Raw genomic sequence first — 18,000 nt, 5'->3', positions numbered from 1 at the left:
CCTCTGTCGCACGCACGCTATTTGTTTATCCAGCACCGGCTTTGCAAATAACGATGTCCACAGACAAGGTAGAATATTTTGCATGACTTATAAAAGTACGATTTTTTGCGACATCAGATGGAAGTCAAATTTGTAGTTTCTTATGTCTCATTCCATCGAACTACAGATCCGCTACCCGATCTGGCAAACTTACATAGTGCGATTATAGCCGATAGAGGGCCGCCAAAGCGAATGCAGAATTGCCGTTCACCCTGTTACGAGTTGATGAACCACTGAAACGATTTTGGAAACATTATTTTAAGGTACAAAAAACTCTTTGGTGTTGCTTTAACTGTGTTAATGTTAATTGCAAGGATTCCCACACGAACGTCTTAAAATGACAAATCACTCAATTAGACATACACTACTGAAGTTTATTGAATGCTACCTCTGACTAAGAATGCATTACTTTGCACTTGTATAGTCTTTTATTTTGGAATCTTAAGAGCAATAAAACATATATTGCAATGTTAAAGAATTCATGTTTTTTCATTCATATACAGTATGTAGGCTAAATAAACATGTATAAGTTGCTATTAGTGAATTCATTGGGAGATAATCGAATCGAAATCGAATCGGACTGAAAAAATGAATCGTTAGATTAATCGATGCATCGAAAAAATAATCGCTAGATTAATCGTTTAAAAAATAATCGTTTATCCCAGCCCTAGCCTTGACATTTAAAACGAGACATAGAGAACTTTGAAAAATCACTGGTAGTTTATTTACAAGACGATTTATACAGACAGTACCTTAAGGAATTAATTCAGTGGAAATGCATGGATTCAGTTGCTTCCGTAGCAGCAACTGGAATCCATGCATTTTCACAGAATTATTTTTGGAATCTGATCCCTTATCATACCTGTTCATTAGATTTTCCGCCGACTTTTTCGTGACTAAATTCAAGATGGCGTCGAGCAGTAAAATTCCTTAAGGTACTGTCTGTATAAATCGTCTTGTAAATAAACTACCAGTGCTTTTTCAAAGTTCTCTATGTCTCGTTTTAACTGTCAAGGCCCTCGGAAGTCTACCAATGAAGTATGGAGCTACTTTGAGCCTCGTAAATGGTGTAAAACAGTGATTTATTTGCATGGCTAGGCGATGCCGAGGCACCACAACGAAACACTGTGTTGGTAGCATTGGCTAACTAAGCCAGATTTCTGAGTGCAGGGGACAAGCTGAGGTGAGCTATACGTTCACACTCGGTATCATGTTTCAACACACTTTAAGTCAATATCACACCGGAATTCTCCTTTAACTGATGTTGATGTTGTCATGTTGTGTTTTGGCCTGATGCGCCACCCTCCACCTATCTATTAATCACAAAGTCAGTAGTGACCCTGCAAGGCGAAACCAGTCGTTTTGGTGAAATTTACAAAATTAAGTTATTGTACTCACACGAACGGCCATAAACTACAGTAAGCTTTCCAACGATAGTGATGGTATTGCAAAATGTATCACTAATGTATAGCTTTACAGTAGCGTGACTTTGAAACGGATGACTGACTATGCAGTTTCAATCATAGTTTCAACCGTGCAAAGAGCTGTCCATATCTTTTACTGTCTATGGCAATGAGTCTTTTTCTGCCCCCTAGTTAATACCTGTCATAAGGTGTCACTATAGAATATAATTAATGTATTTCGGGGGAAGTAAGGGGAGAGGAAGTTCTGTGTACACAGATTGTGTATACTGTAGCCTAGCCTACATTTAAAATGCGCTAGCTAGAAAACTTCTCCTGGTCCCTAAAATGACGCCAGGATATTTCTAAAAGTTCATGCTTTTGACCATTCGTGCCCTGAAAGGCAAGTCTTTCACATTCATATTCGGTTACATCTGCCAAGAACAATATAGAGCTGATACATTGAGTAAAGAGTAATGAGTAGCTTAATGAGTAAATTAGCTCTACCGTACCCTAGGCCTACCGTACCGTACCGTAAAACCTTATAGCGGCGTGGACAAAGGAAATGACTGCTGATGTGTTGAATCTTCACCTAAATAAAGTAAGGGTTTAATAGTCAAAACGTATGTTTATCCGTGAAATTTTTTCACAATATGAAAGTGTAGACCAGGGGTCTCAAACACCCGGCCCGCGGGCCAAATCCGGCCCGCGTCCGGCCCGCGACGTATGTCAAAATAATAATGTAATTCGGCCCTTGAGGCTATTTTTAATACGGAGCGATAGATCCAAGTACGGTGACAAATCTCATTTGTAGCCTACTCTGCTCCACTATGTGCTAGACATCCAGAGCTTGATTCAAACCCAAAATCGCTGTGCAAAGTTTTCAGGAAATACTTGTATTACACGCGAGAAACACAAAGACGTGCATTTGTAATGACGCGAAAGCGATGCAGGCCATAGTTTTGCACAAATTGAAGCAGAAATAGGCCTACACCTAATGTTGAAAAACGTTCCGCGTGTGATGAAGTCTTAGGTAGGCTATGTTATTCACCTATTCTGATTCTGAAGGAGAATATCCTTTTGGAGATTATGATCGATTGTCTATTGACAGTGATAGTCACAGTGCGTCTGTGAATGGAGGTGCGTCTTTGCGTGTATACGACGGTGTCCACTAAGCATACCATGCTTATTTCGACCCTCTGCCCAACATAGCTTGGAGGTTGCAGTGGTAATCGTGATGAAAGTGTCCGTAATGGACGTCGTACAGACAGCAGAGCTAGTAGAAACAGGGCTCTAAAGAACTACAAAGTCACCCGCCAATATGATCACGAACTTCTGGGTACTCAGATTACCGCGATAGGAACTGATTTGACCAGAATACTTTATTGTAGGCCTTGTGGTTTAGTAGGCTAATACATCACTAAACCATATACATCTTAGGTGTTGGTATACATCAGGTGTTTTCCTGTAAATTTGTTATGTGGGTAATATGAAAAAAAGGAAAGTAAACCTGCTCAAATATGTTCATCCAGTATTTACTGAAAGGTGCATAATTTGAGGTGCTTGCCATCCAGTGCAAGTCTGTCAATCAACAGTCAATCAAATGACAACCCTCCTCTCTGTGCTCCTGAAGTGACATTTTGACTGGCTGGAACTGAACTGGAATTCAGACCAAGCCACTTTGGCAGAACCAGAGATGTTTAGAGCACACACAGAATGGCACCTTGGAAGACTGAGAATAGCAGGCTGTGCCATTAGATGTGCATTACTTAGGTAATTTCCTGTGTATTAGACGCATTGTGTATAAACCACAGGACAGTGTTTTTATGCAAGTTAAAAGAAACAAAACCATATTAATTGCCCCCATGTATTAACCTCATAGCTGAAGAAATTTTGCAAAATCAATGTATAAACCGCGGCTAATAGTTGGGAAATTACGGTATGCAAATTCACGTCTGTTGGTACTCATATAACTGTTTATCATAACAGAATTTAGCAACCGTAGCAGAGGCAGATGGAAACAAATCACTGATGTGACTTTAAATGTTGCTGCACCCAAAATTCAAAAGAATGTAACACATAGTCTTAATCAGGGCTCCGAACCGGTTCAAGGAACGAAAACCGAAAACGAACGGAATTTTACGGAATTTTACGAAGAGCGGAAACGGAAACGAAAACAAAATGGTCTTCAACTGTTCCGGAACAGAAACTTTATTCTGAAATCCACAAAACCGGTTAATAACGTTTTTTTTTCGTTCTCTATATATTTTATTAAATTTCACAAAAGCATATCTAAGTGTTCTACTCCGATTCAGGACCGATATGTTGGCAGCGGAATGCATGCAAGAACGAAAACGTTAAACATAGGCCTACCTGAACCGTTCGGAACGGAACGTTTGAAAAATAATTTCGTTTTCAAGCCCTGGTCTTAATACGATGGATTAAAGGTGCTCATTGAAACGTTTCAATTTACACTCGCTTTATCTCTTGTGCCCACTAGTAAAAATGAAACCATTTTGCAACATCTCGAGTGTGCAACCTGGAATCAATAACTGCTTTTCCTCCAGAAAAATGAAAAGCAAAGAAAATGAGGAGTTGTACTAAGACATGAAAGTAAATGTCAGAGGCCAAAGGAAGGAAACAGCAGAAGGTTTAGCTATTGCAAAAACAAGCCCTAACATGTCCTGCAAAGACAGGGGCAAGGAAGCAACAAAAGGAGAAAGTAAACGTGAGACACCTTTCGGCAAAAGCTATGTTCTGCAATGTCTGCTATACACAACTCTTCATCACCGGCACAGTTCTTGACACTTGCACAGGGAGAAAGCGGGGGTCAGCAAACACAAACAGCATGTGCGAAATAAACACATCTGTTTTACCTTGCCCCAGTCGAACCTCAGCCCAGGTTCTTATGCACCTCTAGCAGATACCTGAGGACAATGACCTGATTCCCTTCCCCCCACCCCCCCTGCCCCAAAAACCTGTCCGGGCATTACCTCATCATGTGTCAGATGGGCTGGGATACCAACACTGAGATGACATCCCCAGAACACACACCGGGGGAGAAATTGTGCTGCTGGGAAAACATCACAATGTCACTCAACAAGATCCTTTTCAGGCTCTTTTTTTCCCTCAATATCAACCCGTGCTATCCTCTGGGCAGATGTGTATCAACAGTCTTTAGAAACGTGTAATGTCTTTTCTTAGGCTCCACGATGTGGCGGTGTATATTTCATCTTTTATTGGGTGAGTCACATTTGGTGCCATTTTCTGTGCATCACGACAAATGGAACCCAGCCATTTGAGCGACTCGATTGTTTCACTGTATCGCCCGCGGGGTTAATCATCTGTCGCTGCCAAGCCAGTCAGGGCTGGAATTACTTTCTCGGGCAAAACACACCCAAACTTTAAGAGCAAAAAAAAAAAACCAATCGATTAGTTCACACTCTGCCTGGTCTTATTATCTGTCCCTCTCTCTCTCTCGGAGGGTGTTAACATCTATAATGAGCGCTGCCGGACCGTGATGGGAGGATCAGCTAGGGTGCCGATAGGAGCGGCAGATTGAGAGAGCCGCACTTGCAGCCAGCCTCTCTCCCTCCCCCCGTCCGTTCACACCGTAATATGATTGTGTGATTTTGCACCTCTATTTACGCAAGGGCCCCGGCGCCATGGCAACCAGGAATCGATTCGACAGCGTTCCGTGCAGAGGCCTACTCCTGAAGTTATTAAGGGAGTATTGGTTTTTCTGGACCATTCTGACACCTTTTAGAATGGGCATTAGGTATGCTTTCCCAGATATCATCGCTCCCATATGGACTCACCTCTCAGAGGCTCCACTTGACTCTGAGACACCAAACAGGTGTATGGGCTCAGGGCCAGGCCTAAGAAACTCTTAACCTACACTCAGCACTGCCCACCCAGATTAACATTAATAAATGTTGAAATATAAATAATATACGAAAACACATTAAGACTATCAATAAACAATAAATCCATAGTGTAACTATTTAAATAATTGGAATGAAGGTATGGGCCTCCTATACATAGCAGGTGTGAGGTGGAAGTAGTGTTCTGACACTTATGACTAGATCTACCTCTGTTGAGATCTCTCTGGCTGACTATAAAATGTTCAGGAATCACTTAAGCGTTTTGTATGCTCTTTATGTCTGGTTTGTTTATACAAATAATGCCTATTCCACTTTCAAAGAGTATCAAGGATGTCACAGTGGCATCTGCAGACAGTCACCGGGATGGTAAACAGAGCATTTTGCACGTGTGAATCTGCTTCTTACAGTTACTGTGTGAAAGAGGTGAGCCTTGGGAATAGTATACACGAATAGAATATGCATGAGCTAACGATCCATTTTCAAAACAAAACAGTGAGCTCTCTGGCTCAATGTATCAGGTGACGCAAGTGACGTGAAACTAGTGCTTGTCACCCAGACATCTCCATCTGCAGCCCTGTGGAAAATATGTCTTGCCTTCCATTGATGCTGACCTTGTTCATGTATCTTTAATATGGAGTAACGCACGGTGAAGGATCTTGTTTGCACTCCGTTGGCAGACTGGGGTTTCACACTTTTAAAAAGCGTCCTGACAGTTTTCAATTATTATAGCCCCGAGTTGCATCAAACAACTTTCAACCTTTTACCGTTGGGATTAGATGCATTTTGTTGTTGCGGATTTTCAGTGGGCTCTGAAGAGCCGGATGCATAACTCTATGACTGTCCAAACAAACAGAGGATCTGAAATCTCTTGAAAAAGTCCTATAAATTCATTATGTATGCATTAATGCTGCTGAAAGCATATGAATATTGCCATGAATAATGCATGAAACTGTGCTTGCCTCGGGTCCCAGCGTGATAAGAGTCAATGACATTTGAAATAGCTCCAGGAGTTCCAAAACTACTTCAAATATCACACCACTTTACATGCTTTTCCACTCACACTCAGGATCCTCAAACTGTGTGCACTGAATTTCCCTCCTTGTAAGCAGTTGTATATCAAAACAAAATCATGTCTTAACATAGATCAGAATGACAGCAAACCTGTGGATAAACGTATCATATCCCCATCTCACGCAGTTAAGAGTGCCCTTATACCAAATAACATGCCAGCTCGTATTGCAGCCGACTGTTTTTCAAGTTGAGCCATCTGGAAAATCAGACAAGCAAGATGATTATCTGATGATTTCTATGAAAACTGAGGAAAGAGAAAGAGGAAAGAAGACCGACAACCACAAGATTGTAAAGGTAGAAACGTGTAGATTTAGCATTCCTCTCTGCTCAAACACTGTATTTATGTACCATATACAACACATACATTTTGAAATGATATAAAAAATATATGTCATTTTACAATATACATACAGTACTATATGACAAACAGAGGGCTTGGGGGGCCAGGGAATGAACATGGACACAACACTACACTGTACAATACCTTCACACGCTCAGGTCAGCTCGGCAGCTATGCACATAGTAAGTGAGATGTAGGCTGTTGTAAGGTAGTACTGGTCCATGTCAAATTACAAACCAAATACAGAACATTGCCAGAAAAGTTCAAAAGCAGACACTGATAAACAAGCCATAGATCCTAAATACAAGAGGCCTCTGACACACTGTTAAAGTTTCTTCTTGAAGTGCATGCATCCAGTCACATCATCATAGCCTAGCCGTACAGCTCTTGTTGAAGACAGTAAAACCCCACATTATTAGTTTCATGTCACCGCTTAAGTCTTGCATACGGTACCTTAACGCTGACATGATCTAAATGGATCATGTCAACATGAAGGTATGTATATTGTACAGTCTGTGCTTTGTGCAGAAAACAGTGAACATCATAATACAATGCAACCAACGTATGACATTATTCTCAGTACCATACTTATTCACTCTTACAGTTAAAACCTTGCCTTAGTACTACAGAAACATTTGAACTTGGCTTGTCTGAGTGTACATGTGTCTGTTCATCCCACGTGTGTGTTTCAAACAGTCGACACACTGACAGCAGAATACCTATGACATGATGCCCACGTCACGGTGCTCCCATGCGCTGCGGGTCGGATGTGGACAGGGCGAACGCAGGTCACGGCGAGGCATGGGATCGTCCTGGTCAGCAGAAAAGTGGCGTGTGTGTGTGTGTGTATGGGATTTGAACGGGCTGAGTGAGCGAGTTCATGAGCCCATCAAACAGAGTGACCACTAAGGCTCTGCTGTCCCGAGGTGCTATCAGCTGCTGGTGGCGTACTGCGCACCAGCTTTTGGATTACTGGATTAGCACTGGACACTTGCAGCACATACACAGCTTGGTGCCGTTCAATGTAATGCTACTCAGTAGTATTAGGGATTTGATGTGTTCCATCCTGCCTACTGTGTACTGTACAATATAAGAGGAAATGTTTAGTATCAGTAAAGGCCTGTATTAGCCCATTTGAGCCTATAGATGGATTACTGACTAATTCAGGTTGGGAACATCAATATTGGGGATGTTATAACACTACAACCTGACTCAAGATGTAGCTCAATCCAACCACAACCTTGAACCTATTTTCAAGGTTCTGCAAACCATGTCCATGTGAAGTTAATACTGGAAAGGTTTGTATGATATAGACAGAAATGAACCACGGCAGCAGTGACATCCACACACTGTTCAACTCTACACTGTATGTGTGCTGGTAGGAGGTGGCAGGGGTATGGGCTAGAACCAAAAGTCAATTCCAGTAGCTTGTGCAATTTTCACAGTATATTTCTACAATCAACTAAATCTCATGTAAACATTGATATGGTTATTGCATTGTCAGTTAAATAAACTTGTCCTCCAAGAAACTGATTTTACTTTAGTGTCACATGCATGTAACAACCCTAATTAATTGTGATTGTGGTGTAAATAGGATATACTGTGTATAGAGAGAAAAAAATGTGTCTTGTTTTTTGTCTATTGTTTAAAACTATGCTTATTTTTTTTGTTATTCATAAATAACACCAATCACAGTCTCTTTCATAAATCTCACAAACACAACGCCCACAGTACTAAAACAGAACCTCTAGGGGTGGCTGAAAGAGGAACAATTTAAAATTGTGTGTATGTGTGTGTTGTGTGTTGTGTGCTGTTGCTGGTGCAATATTGGGGAAACAGAACCAAACACAATCCAATTTACTCTTGTAAAATTGTACTGGGGTTAAAAAAGCAGGAAGAGCAGGTCTACCTCATTTGTCAATGTAAGCCTGAATCACACTTCCTGGTATGATGAGAGCGATGGGCTGGGGGGGGGGGGTGGGCAAATGCCGTGTTCCAAGATTTGTGTCTGAGCAAACACACCAGCAAACTAACATATGGCACTCAGAAAACACTGCTCTCAAGTGACCTCTGTGACTCAAGGCTGATTCAATAAACAGCCTCTCTGGCACCACGTGAGAGGGGACAACAGGAACCAAGTCTGTTGACTGAATTCATGCCACGACACACTGGATATTCAAGGCAATATTTACCCTGTGCTAGCTGACAGGAACAGTACCTTCAGAAAAATGTTGAGGATGTAAAAAAGAAATGTACAAAAAAAATGAATTAGCTAGGAGGAGCTGTTCAAATGTTCAAAGCGACAGTACAGTTCTTCCCAGTACTACATCATTCAGGACCCACAACACACCTGGCTGGTTCAAAAGAAGAAGAAAAACAATTTACAAAACAATGTTGAGTTCAATATTTTGAAAGCTCACTTGAATAAAAAGAAACAAACAACTACAAATAAATAAGTCAGAGACAGATCAAATGAAAACAGCATAAATAAATAAATAAATAAATAAATAAATAAATAAGAGGCAAATGACTTGTGCCAGCGAGTTTCAGTTTGTCGGTGTCCTCACAGATTAGGTGGCTGTGTAGTCCAAAGGCTTATACTTCTAATGATCAGCCACTCTTTCTGACTGGCTGTCACCACAATACGGACACACTCGATGTCAAATGAGATCTTGCGGTCCACGTCCTGGACCTCGATGTTCCCGTTTTTGAACTCTCCCAAGGTCACGTATGAGCTGCACTGCCTGCCCTTCTTAGTGCCCACCAGTTTCTCCCCCACCTCCAGTGCCCCGTGGTGCAGAATATCATTCTGACGGTCGTCCGTCCCGGTGATAATCTTGATTTTGCTGATTTTGATAGACTTGTGGAACACAATGACGTAGAAGTCCCCTGTTGAAGGCGCTTTGCCCCAGAAGTATTCGTCCACACTGCTGTAGGCCTTGGACGCGTCATAGCTCTCAAACACATTGATGTTCGTGTACAGAGTGGCCGGCGGGTTGTCCGGGAGATCGAGCGAGTCCTCCTCAAAGTCGTCGTCCTTCAACTTGTTCTCAGCCCCCTTGTAGGACGAGTAGTAGCCCATGTGTTGGAACAAGGAGGGCTTGAAGCGGATCACATCCTTTTGCGCCAGCAGACCCCGAAAGTGGATCAGGAGCCAATCGCACGGCATCTCCTGGTAGAACATCAGCAGGAAGTGGGCCAGCCGGGGCAGGTCCCGTGAGTGGTACAGCTTCCCGATGTAGCCCAGCTTTGAGAACTCCAGGGTGACCCAGTAGGAGCCTTCCCTGGACGTGATGACCTTCTTCAGGGCGGTCAAGAAGTTGCGCGAGCAGCGGACATCGTCTTCCAGCATCATATAGAAATGGGAGAGGTTGGTGCAGAAGTTGAGCAGGAAGGCGTAGTCGACATTCTGCTTGGAGCGGAAGCGGACCCTGTCATCAGGGTCGTTGTAGTTCCTCTTCAGCCCCTCCAGCGAGGGGTAGTACTCCTCAGGAGCGTGGATGACCAGGAGCCGGCCAGCGATGATGTGGTGGGCGAACTTCCTGGAGATCTCCTGGACCAGGCTCTCACACCAGGTCAGGTCAAAGTCCGCCAGGTGCACCACCACCACAATCTCTTTGAGTTCCTCATAGCTGGACTGGTCAAATATGGACTTAATGGTCTCCATGAGGTAATTGCCCCGTTTTCTCCTCACAGATGATAGCCCAATGGTGAGGTACTCTGTGAAAACACCAGAGACAAATTCTTACAAAATGGATTGAAATGATTAATAATTAAACATTCAGATAATTAGTAATGAGTCTTTGATTTTCAAATCGATTCACACTCACTTTTTCTTGGCAGGGGGGTGCCAGCTAGATATCGATAGGTGACATTGATGGTTCCTGAAAAGTTGGTGAGGTCTTTGAAGGAGTGAACGTATCGCTCAGAATTCAGAGGATGCAGTGATGTCTCTCTGAGCTGTCTTTTATCTTCCTCCTGCAGAGGACAAGAGACTTCTTATGCAGACAAGTGTGCAGTCAAAGATATTAATTAAACTAAACCCGGAATTAAGCCTATTAAAACGCATTACAACTAAAGGGATCTAGGTTGTTCTCTATCAGTCGGTGTCTACAAGAGGAGTAGGCTTTGTATAATCATTTAAACAGCAGGCAATGAAACCAGTGACCAAATCATTTCATTAAAATTAGGAAAAACACTAGTAAAATAATTGGTCCATAAACAGTGCCATTATATTAATCAGAATCATGGCCATAATCATAATTAAATAACCCTGCACCCAGTGTTTATATAAGCATTTAGGGACTGAGAATTCACTACTACAGTTTTATCAAGGTCAGTCAGAATATTTGCCACTGTTACTATAATGTTGCAGTGATCCCTTAAGAATGAAGCTCTCCTATTTGCTTTCTTTCCAGAGATATCTCAAAATTATGATTTAATATTGATGTCATTAAAGGTTAGGTCTGTGATTCCAGTGTAAGGCTGTTTGTATTTCAGCTCAACAGCTAATCAAACCTCACCCCTCTCAGCTGTGTTCCCAAATGTCAACTAGTTGGAGGTGTGTATGGCTTGGCTCCAACCACTAGGTTTCCCATTTACAGAGCCTGGATTGTGTGCAAACGCCAGAGTTGTCTGAGTGCACACAAAGAACGGCTAGAGGAGCAATTTACAGATTTAAAAAATGCCAACTGGAATAGAATCACATGCCATAACTCAGTATAAAACATTTATAAAGGGTTATAAAGTATTCATAAAGTCTTGTTATGATTGACATGGGTCAGTATAACAATACTGATACTACTACATTTAATCTAAAAGTGCTTCTCATGACACCCAAGGTCATTTCACAAATACAGACATAGAAATAAAACAAGTAACCATGTCACAATAAATATGCGAGCCAAAAGATTACCATGGATTCACAATGTGTGATGTGATGGGGAAGTGAATGAGTATGGTTTTTATAAATAGTTATAGGGACTTACAACTGACAGTTGATATGACACATTATGAATACATTATAAACATTTATAATGTGTTTATAATGCAATAATGGGTTTTAAGTCAAATGTTTCTGCACTTTAAGCAGTAAGTTTCATGCAATCTATTGGACCTATCACAGTCTCTTTCATAAATCTCACAAACACAATGCCCACGGTACTAAAACAGAACCTCTAGGGGTGGCTGAAAGAGGAACAATTTAAAATTGTGTGTGTATGTGTGTGTTGTGTGTTGTGTGCTGTTGCTGGTGCAATATTGGGGAAACAGAACCAAACACAATCCAATTTACTCTTGTTCATTTGTATTGTGAATGGGTTCTACTTCTAAATACTCTTTAAATAATCCAGCAGACATACACAGATGACACGTTGTGATCAAAAAGTTTTCGTTATGACACATAAATGAGAAATCTCTCTCATGCTGGTTTTGGACACGCCACCCTTTAATTATTGATAACAGTCTTGCTGCTCGAGTCCAAATAATGCTGGGTCTCCAGCTCTTTAATGAGGGGGAACGTGGAGTCCTTCTCTAAGATCTCCAAGACTTATCACTGCAGTGCAGAGTCCTCACCAGCACATAGCCGTCCTCCATGTAGAGGTTGATAAAGAGCAGGAAGGTGATGAGGACCACCAGGAAGGGAATGGTGGAGCGCTTCCTGAAGCAGCGCATTTTGTCCAGGGACTTCCACACCAGTCTCATGGCTCCTCACTTCCCACTGGACCCTGCAGAGACACAAGGCAGAATGGTAACATTATTCATCACCTGCAGGACTGGACACCACCTATGGTGCAGCAATGCTCTTCACAAACACCTGCACAGGACACTGTGCCCTCTCACATTCATTTCAATACATACATTTTTAAACAGTGCTTGAGTGGATTTTGCACTACAGAAGTTATTTTTTAGAAGATGAGAAGAAGAATTTTATTGTCAATCAGGCCAGTCTGCGAGCATTAACAAAAGGTTTACAAAGCTCTTTCTACGAATTCATTACAGATTCAGATGCATATTTTCCTTTTGATTTCCAAACATGTGGGGCACACTATTAAACTTGATTGTGATGTGTGTGACCAAATAATAGTGGGGCAGTCATATTTCTCTAAGCTAATAATCCACTCAGTGCTGAGGACACAGCGCATTAGTGGCTTTGGTGAATAGCAAATAGAGGTAATTTCATGCTAAAAGTTTAATACCCCATTTGAAAATATTTTGCATGAGTGAAGGTTAGTTTAATTTCCATTTCATTGAGTGAAGTGGAATATGGTGAAGAAAAGTCTACTTAGTCAATCTCAGAATATTCATTGGTGTGTCAGTGGTTTTGGTTTACATTTGTGTGTCAATATTTTAATCTTGGCCTAATGAAACATTCATGATGACTGGTTTTGATAAAAACAAAAATTAGCCATAGACTATTGAGCATATGGACTACATTACAAGATGTGAATTTACCCCATATTAATATTAAGGATTGCAGGACATTATTTTGACATAAACATATGTACTAAATTAGATTTCAAGTTTGTTGGACACAAAGCTTGAAGCTGAAACACACTGTAAGCAGATCCAAGGGTAGGATGCCTTCAAAAACTCTCCTGTGACTATCACATTTGGCCTTTCTGTGGACCAGGGCAAACCACTGGAGACATCTAATGGAATGCAAAATACCTCAACAGCAGATTTAATGACCAGGGCCTTATCGATCATAAAGACCACAAGCCTCTTTTACTGGAGACCCGGCCAGTCGATAGCTCTCTGTGCACAGCCAGTGCTTAACAGTGTTCAACATGCCTGCATGTCTTCAAAACATCTGGTGCTACTAAAAGACTGTATATAATTATGCTGACGTATAGTGGATGCTTTATAATTACAAGCTGAAGTGGCAAAATGACACAATTGCTGCCTGCTGCAATTCAAGTTAACTTGTGGCAGTTGAATGGTGTGCAGGTGTTTAATTGTTCAGAGAAAACATTCAAATGTGGCATAGGTGGTGGTAATTAAGAAAACACTATTTGTTTAATTCTATTGTTTAAAGAAGAAAAACAGTGTGGGTTTGTTTCAGGGATGTTTTTGTTGAAAAATGCACTTTCCCTTTTTCCCCTGTTGAAAGAAACAAGGTCCTTCTTGCCGCCAAATCCACCATAACACAAAACCCGCTCACCCCATCCCCACGACAGAAGTACAATTACACAACTGGACGGTTTTTACATTTTCTAGTTCACGCTTTTTTGCCCACTGTCACATGGGCTTGGCCTTCTTCCACGATAATGCAGATTAGCAGTTGGCGTGGCGCAGCCCTGCGCCGCATCCTGGACTCGCTGAGCCGCACACCCCCACCTGCACCTGCCAGAGCCACGGCTGTGACGAGCCATGGCTCACCCCCTCCACCCAGCAGCACCAGCCCTCATCTCACAACCTCAGGACCCCGGTCTCACAGCAGCACGCCGTCACATCAGTCTCCAGCCTCACCATCTCAGAGTTTTTTTAAAAAAAAAAACCTTCAGTCATAGTGGACCCTGCACGTTAAACATCCCTTCAAGCACGAGCCACTAAGACCTCTAGCCAGGCGTGACACAGGGGCCACAGAGAGCCAGTGATCCAGAACACAGAGTTTAACGCCGTCAGCCAAACACAACTGTGGAAAGTCAGCCAACCAAATCCAGGACTTGAAATAGCCAGCATTTCACCATTCAGAGAAAAGGTGTGACCACACTTCACACAAAACAAAAAGAACTGAACTCAATAAACATAATTTATCAATAGAAAAATATGACATTAAAGTGTTAGGCTACAGTTTAATTAGCTTGTATACAAGTACAGTACAGTATCTATCCCATCTATCTATCTATTTATCTATCTATCTTTCTGTCTGTCTGTATGTCTTATCTCAGCATCGAACTGGACCATATGTTGTTTTCAGATAGACTTTATTAAAGTATTAAACCATACCCTACTTTCCTCATTGTAATCCCTTGCAGACGGGCGAGTACAATCAGCTTTTCACTGAAAAGACCAAACCCAAATCCACATATTGGGTACACTGATGGGGTACTGCTAGTCAAACCAACGACTGTACAAAAAATATGGTACTAAATTATACTAAATTATACTCAATAATAAATGATTCTGGACCCCTTACCCTTGACTTGGTTTTGACCTCATGTCTAGAGGTGGAGTTTAAGAGCAGGCGTTGGACACATTATCCTAAAAACCCAATGGGTAATTATCCTGAGCAGAGTGGCGTTCGGCAGGAGGGATTGCAATTAGCTGCATGCAATCTGCAGTTCTCCTCGCCCGTGCCAGAGATCCTACCACTGCAGGGCGTCTTCAGAGAATGGTTACATAAATAACCCGAGCACAAACCCACACCTCGCCACAAATCTGCCACCACCCACCATGCGCTGTAGACTTAGTGGGCCCGACAGAAGAAAGAAAAGACAAAAGAATGCACAGGAAACCAAACCATTGCCACGGCTATGAGATAAAAAAAAAAAAAAAAAAAGTTCTGACACATTCATACATGGTCTGAATGCTTAGATGACAGGTGCAAGCTGTTTATAGTGGGGAAGTGCTGCAGCACCCGTTGGTCCATCTGCAGAATCTTCTGCATTCTCCTGCGTATGTGATTTAATCATCTACATCCCCAAATGCTGCTCAACACACACATCAGTCGCATAAACATGAAGTGAATTAAAGGAGAATTCCGGTGTGATATTGACCTAAAGTGTATTGAAACATGATACCGAGTGTGAACGTATGTCTCATAGCCCATCTCGGCTTGTCCCCTGCACTCCAAAATCTGGCGCTAGTTAGCCGATGCTACCAACAGCTTTTTCAATAGTGGTGCTTCGGCATCGGGCTAGCCATGCAAATAAATCACTGTTTTACACCCAATTACGAGGCTCAATGTATCTCCACACTTCATTGGTAGACTTCCGAGGGCCCTGACATTTAAAACGAGACATTAAGAACTTCGAAAAAGCACTGGTAGTTTACAAGACGATTTATACAGACAGTATCTTCACGAAGTTTAGCGTTTGCAGCCATCTTGAATTTAGTCACGATAAGTCGAGCAACAAGTAAGAATGAACAGTTATGATAAGGGATCAGATTCCAAAAATAATTCAGTGGAAATGCATGGATTCCAGTTTCTTCCAGTAGCAGCAACTGGAATCCATGCATTTCCACTGAATTATTTTAAGTGGAAAATGCATATAAATGACGCACAGCCAAAGCAGTTTTTGCTTATGTTTATGAGTCTCTGCTGTTTGAATGATGAGGTTTATTGGACTATGACAACCTCAGCTGCCATTTACATAGCACAACACCATTCATGGTCAGACAAAAGGTTGTGGCTTTCAGTAAAAACAGTATTCTTCCTCAACCAAACAAACCAAAAGGGCTACATTTTTTTATATCTGAGTGAAGTAAATTGGAGGAAAATATCCTTTCACCCGTCAAATTATGGTGGCTCATAATGTGAGGTAGAGCCAAGCCATTTTTACCCCTTCTCCAAGTCCACGGATAATGGGTCCAAGCTTTCAGATAAATCATCAACTAATGACCCCTTGCTCCTCTCCCCTGACACCCTCGTCGTCTTGCTCAGTCCTTCCACGCACCCACTGATCCGGAGCCTGTCATTTTCCCCTGGCCGCCCGAGCGCCTCACACTGAGGAGACATGAAACGGAGAACAAACTCCGTAGTAGAAAACACAAGGCTCCCCAGCGAGAGAGAGGCAATTACAGTCATGTCTGATGTGCAGCAAAGCCAGGGAATAAGATGGCAGAAAAACAAAAACAGAATGAGGGGTGGGAGAGGGGTGCTCGGGTAGGGAGGGGTGGGGGAGGCAGGGACAAATCAGTTTACGGGTACTCGGAAATAGCGGGAGAGATGTTTTTAAGGGAGACGTCTGCCAGACTCCGACATGCAATTTTGATGACGAGCGAGTGGCACTAGAGAGAAGCGCTTGCATAAGCATCGGTGGGCAATGCTGACAAGCGGATTCTCACTCTTTAAGGAAGAAAAACCCTCAACAGCAATTATACAATAATGGATGCTCCAACAATAACGAGCTTGGGCACATTCCTATTGTTACCGTTGACAGTGCTGTGGCCATCTTTCAATACATGCTCGTGCCTGTCGGGTTTTGTGATGCACCCACAACCCAAACGAGGTGAAAGGGCTCAATTTAAGATGTTGACTCACACATTCGATCACACTTACACAGTCAGACACACGCACGGAACCCCACACACACCACGCCTGCCGGCGCTCACACACACTGACCGTCATCCTCACACACACCGCCAACATGGCACATAGGTGTTGATGTGTTTTGACAAATGCAACGCGTGGGGATGTGCGCTTACACAACGGCTGTCAGGTTGCCGGGGCTCTCTCATCCCTGAATAGATTTGCCTCCCCACCTGCCTCTCAGGAGGAGAAACGAACACAGTGAACACACACACACACACACACACACACACACACACACTCACACACCACCTCCTCGTCTTCCTCTGGGAGGACAGCTACACACAGCCAAACTTGTTGAAAACTGGTAAAGGACCGCATTCCATCTGACGGCGCACGTGCCTCACGAAGGCTGAGTTTGCCAAGCCACGGTCACAGAGGTAAGGGGGACAATGGGGGACAAACAGTGCACCTTACGCAATGTAGAAACCTGGATGAAAAAAAAGGCATTTTGATTGGCAAGAGAAACAGATTAATAAAGCTGGCAGCAGAAAGCCAGTCTCTCTCCACATTTGATCTTGTTATCTGCTTTACATTATTTCCCCTGGGTGTGCTGCTCCTCGCTGATACACCACTCTGCACAAATAATCAATTAAGCTGCCAGATTCCAGCTCTTCGTCTGGCGCTTTGTGACAGACCTTCAGCCACTTCAATAGATTTCCCCTCCCAACAAAAGAAGCAGAAATGGAAAAATACCACCATGCGCTGATAAGACAAAACAGCTGAATCAAGCCGTATACTAAGAGCCTTTCTGCATAATAGAAATTAAAATGCCGGTAATTTAAAAAAAGTCAGTAAACCGACAAACCAAAGCATTGTGGTCTAATGTTATTTGCCTAAATACACAATTTATTTGACACAGACCAATGACACATGTACCAATGTGATGCATTTGATATGTCTCTCTCTTTCTCTCTCTCTCTCTCGCTCTCAAGATATTATATTCTCCTCTATGGAGTGTTGACAGTTCACACCACAACACTGGATTTAGTGAATGTGGGCATTCAGAAC

At 42.4% G+C, this 18,000-nt stretch overlaps 1 protein-coding gene across 1 annotated transcript in view; it reads right to left on the bottom strand.

Moving 5' to 3' along the window:
- Positions 1–6,680: 6,680 nt before the first annotated feature.
- mgat4c (mgat4 family member C) overlaps positions 6,681–18,000 on the bottom strand; it is a 91,881-nt gene continuing 80,561 nt past the window's right edge. The window contains exons 4-6 of the mRNA XM_048258094.1: positions 12,309–12,460; positions 10,565–10,712; positions 6,681–10,454 (exon numbers count right to left, since the gene is read on the bottom strand). Of these exons, the coding sequence (XP_048114051.1) occupies positions 9,298–10,454; positions 10,565–10,712; positions 12,309–12,437 (1,434 nt within the window). The 5' untranslated portion in view covers positions 12,438–12,460 and the 3' untranslated portion in view covers positions 6,681–9,297. The remainder of the gene's footprint in view (positions 10,455–10,564; positions 10,713–12,308; positions 12,461–18,000) is intronic.

This window comes from Alosa alosa, chromosome 11 (assembly GCF_017589495.1).
Source record: "Alosa alosa isolate M-15738 ecotype Scorff River chromosome 11, AALO_Geno_1.1, whole genome shotgun sequence".
In the NCBI taxonomy this organism is placed as follows: domain Eukaryota; kingdom Metazoa; phylum Chordata; class Actinopteri; order Clupeiformes; family Clupeidae; genus Alosa; species Alosa alosa.
The sequence above is the reverse complement of the archived record's forward strand: the minus strand, read 5'-3'. Positions and strand labels throughout refer to the sequence as shown.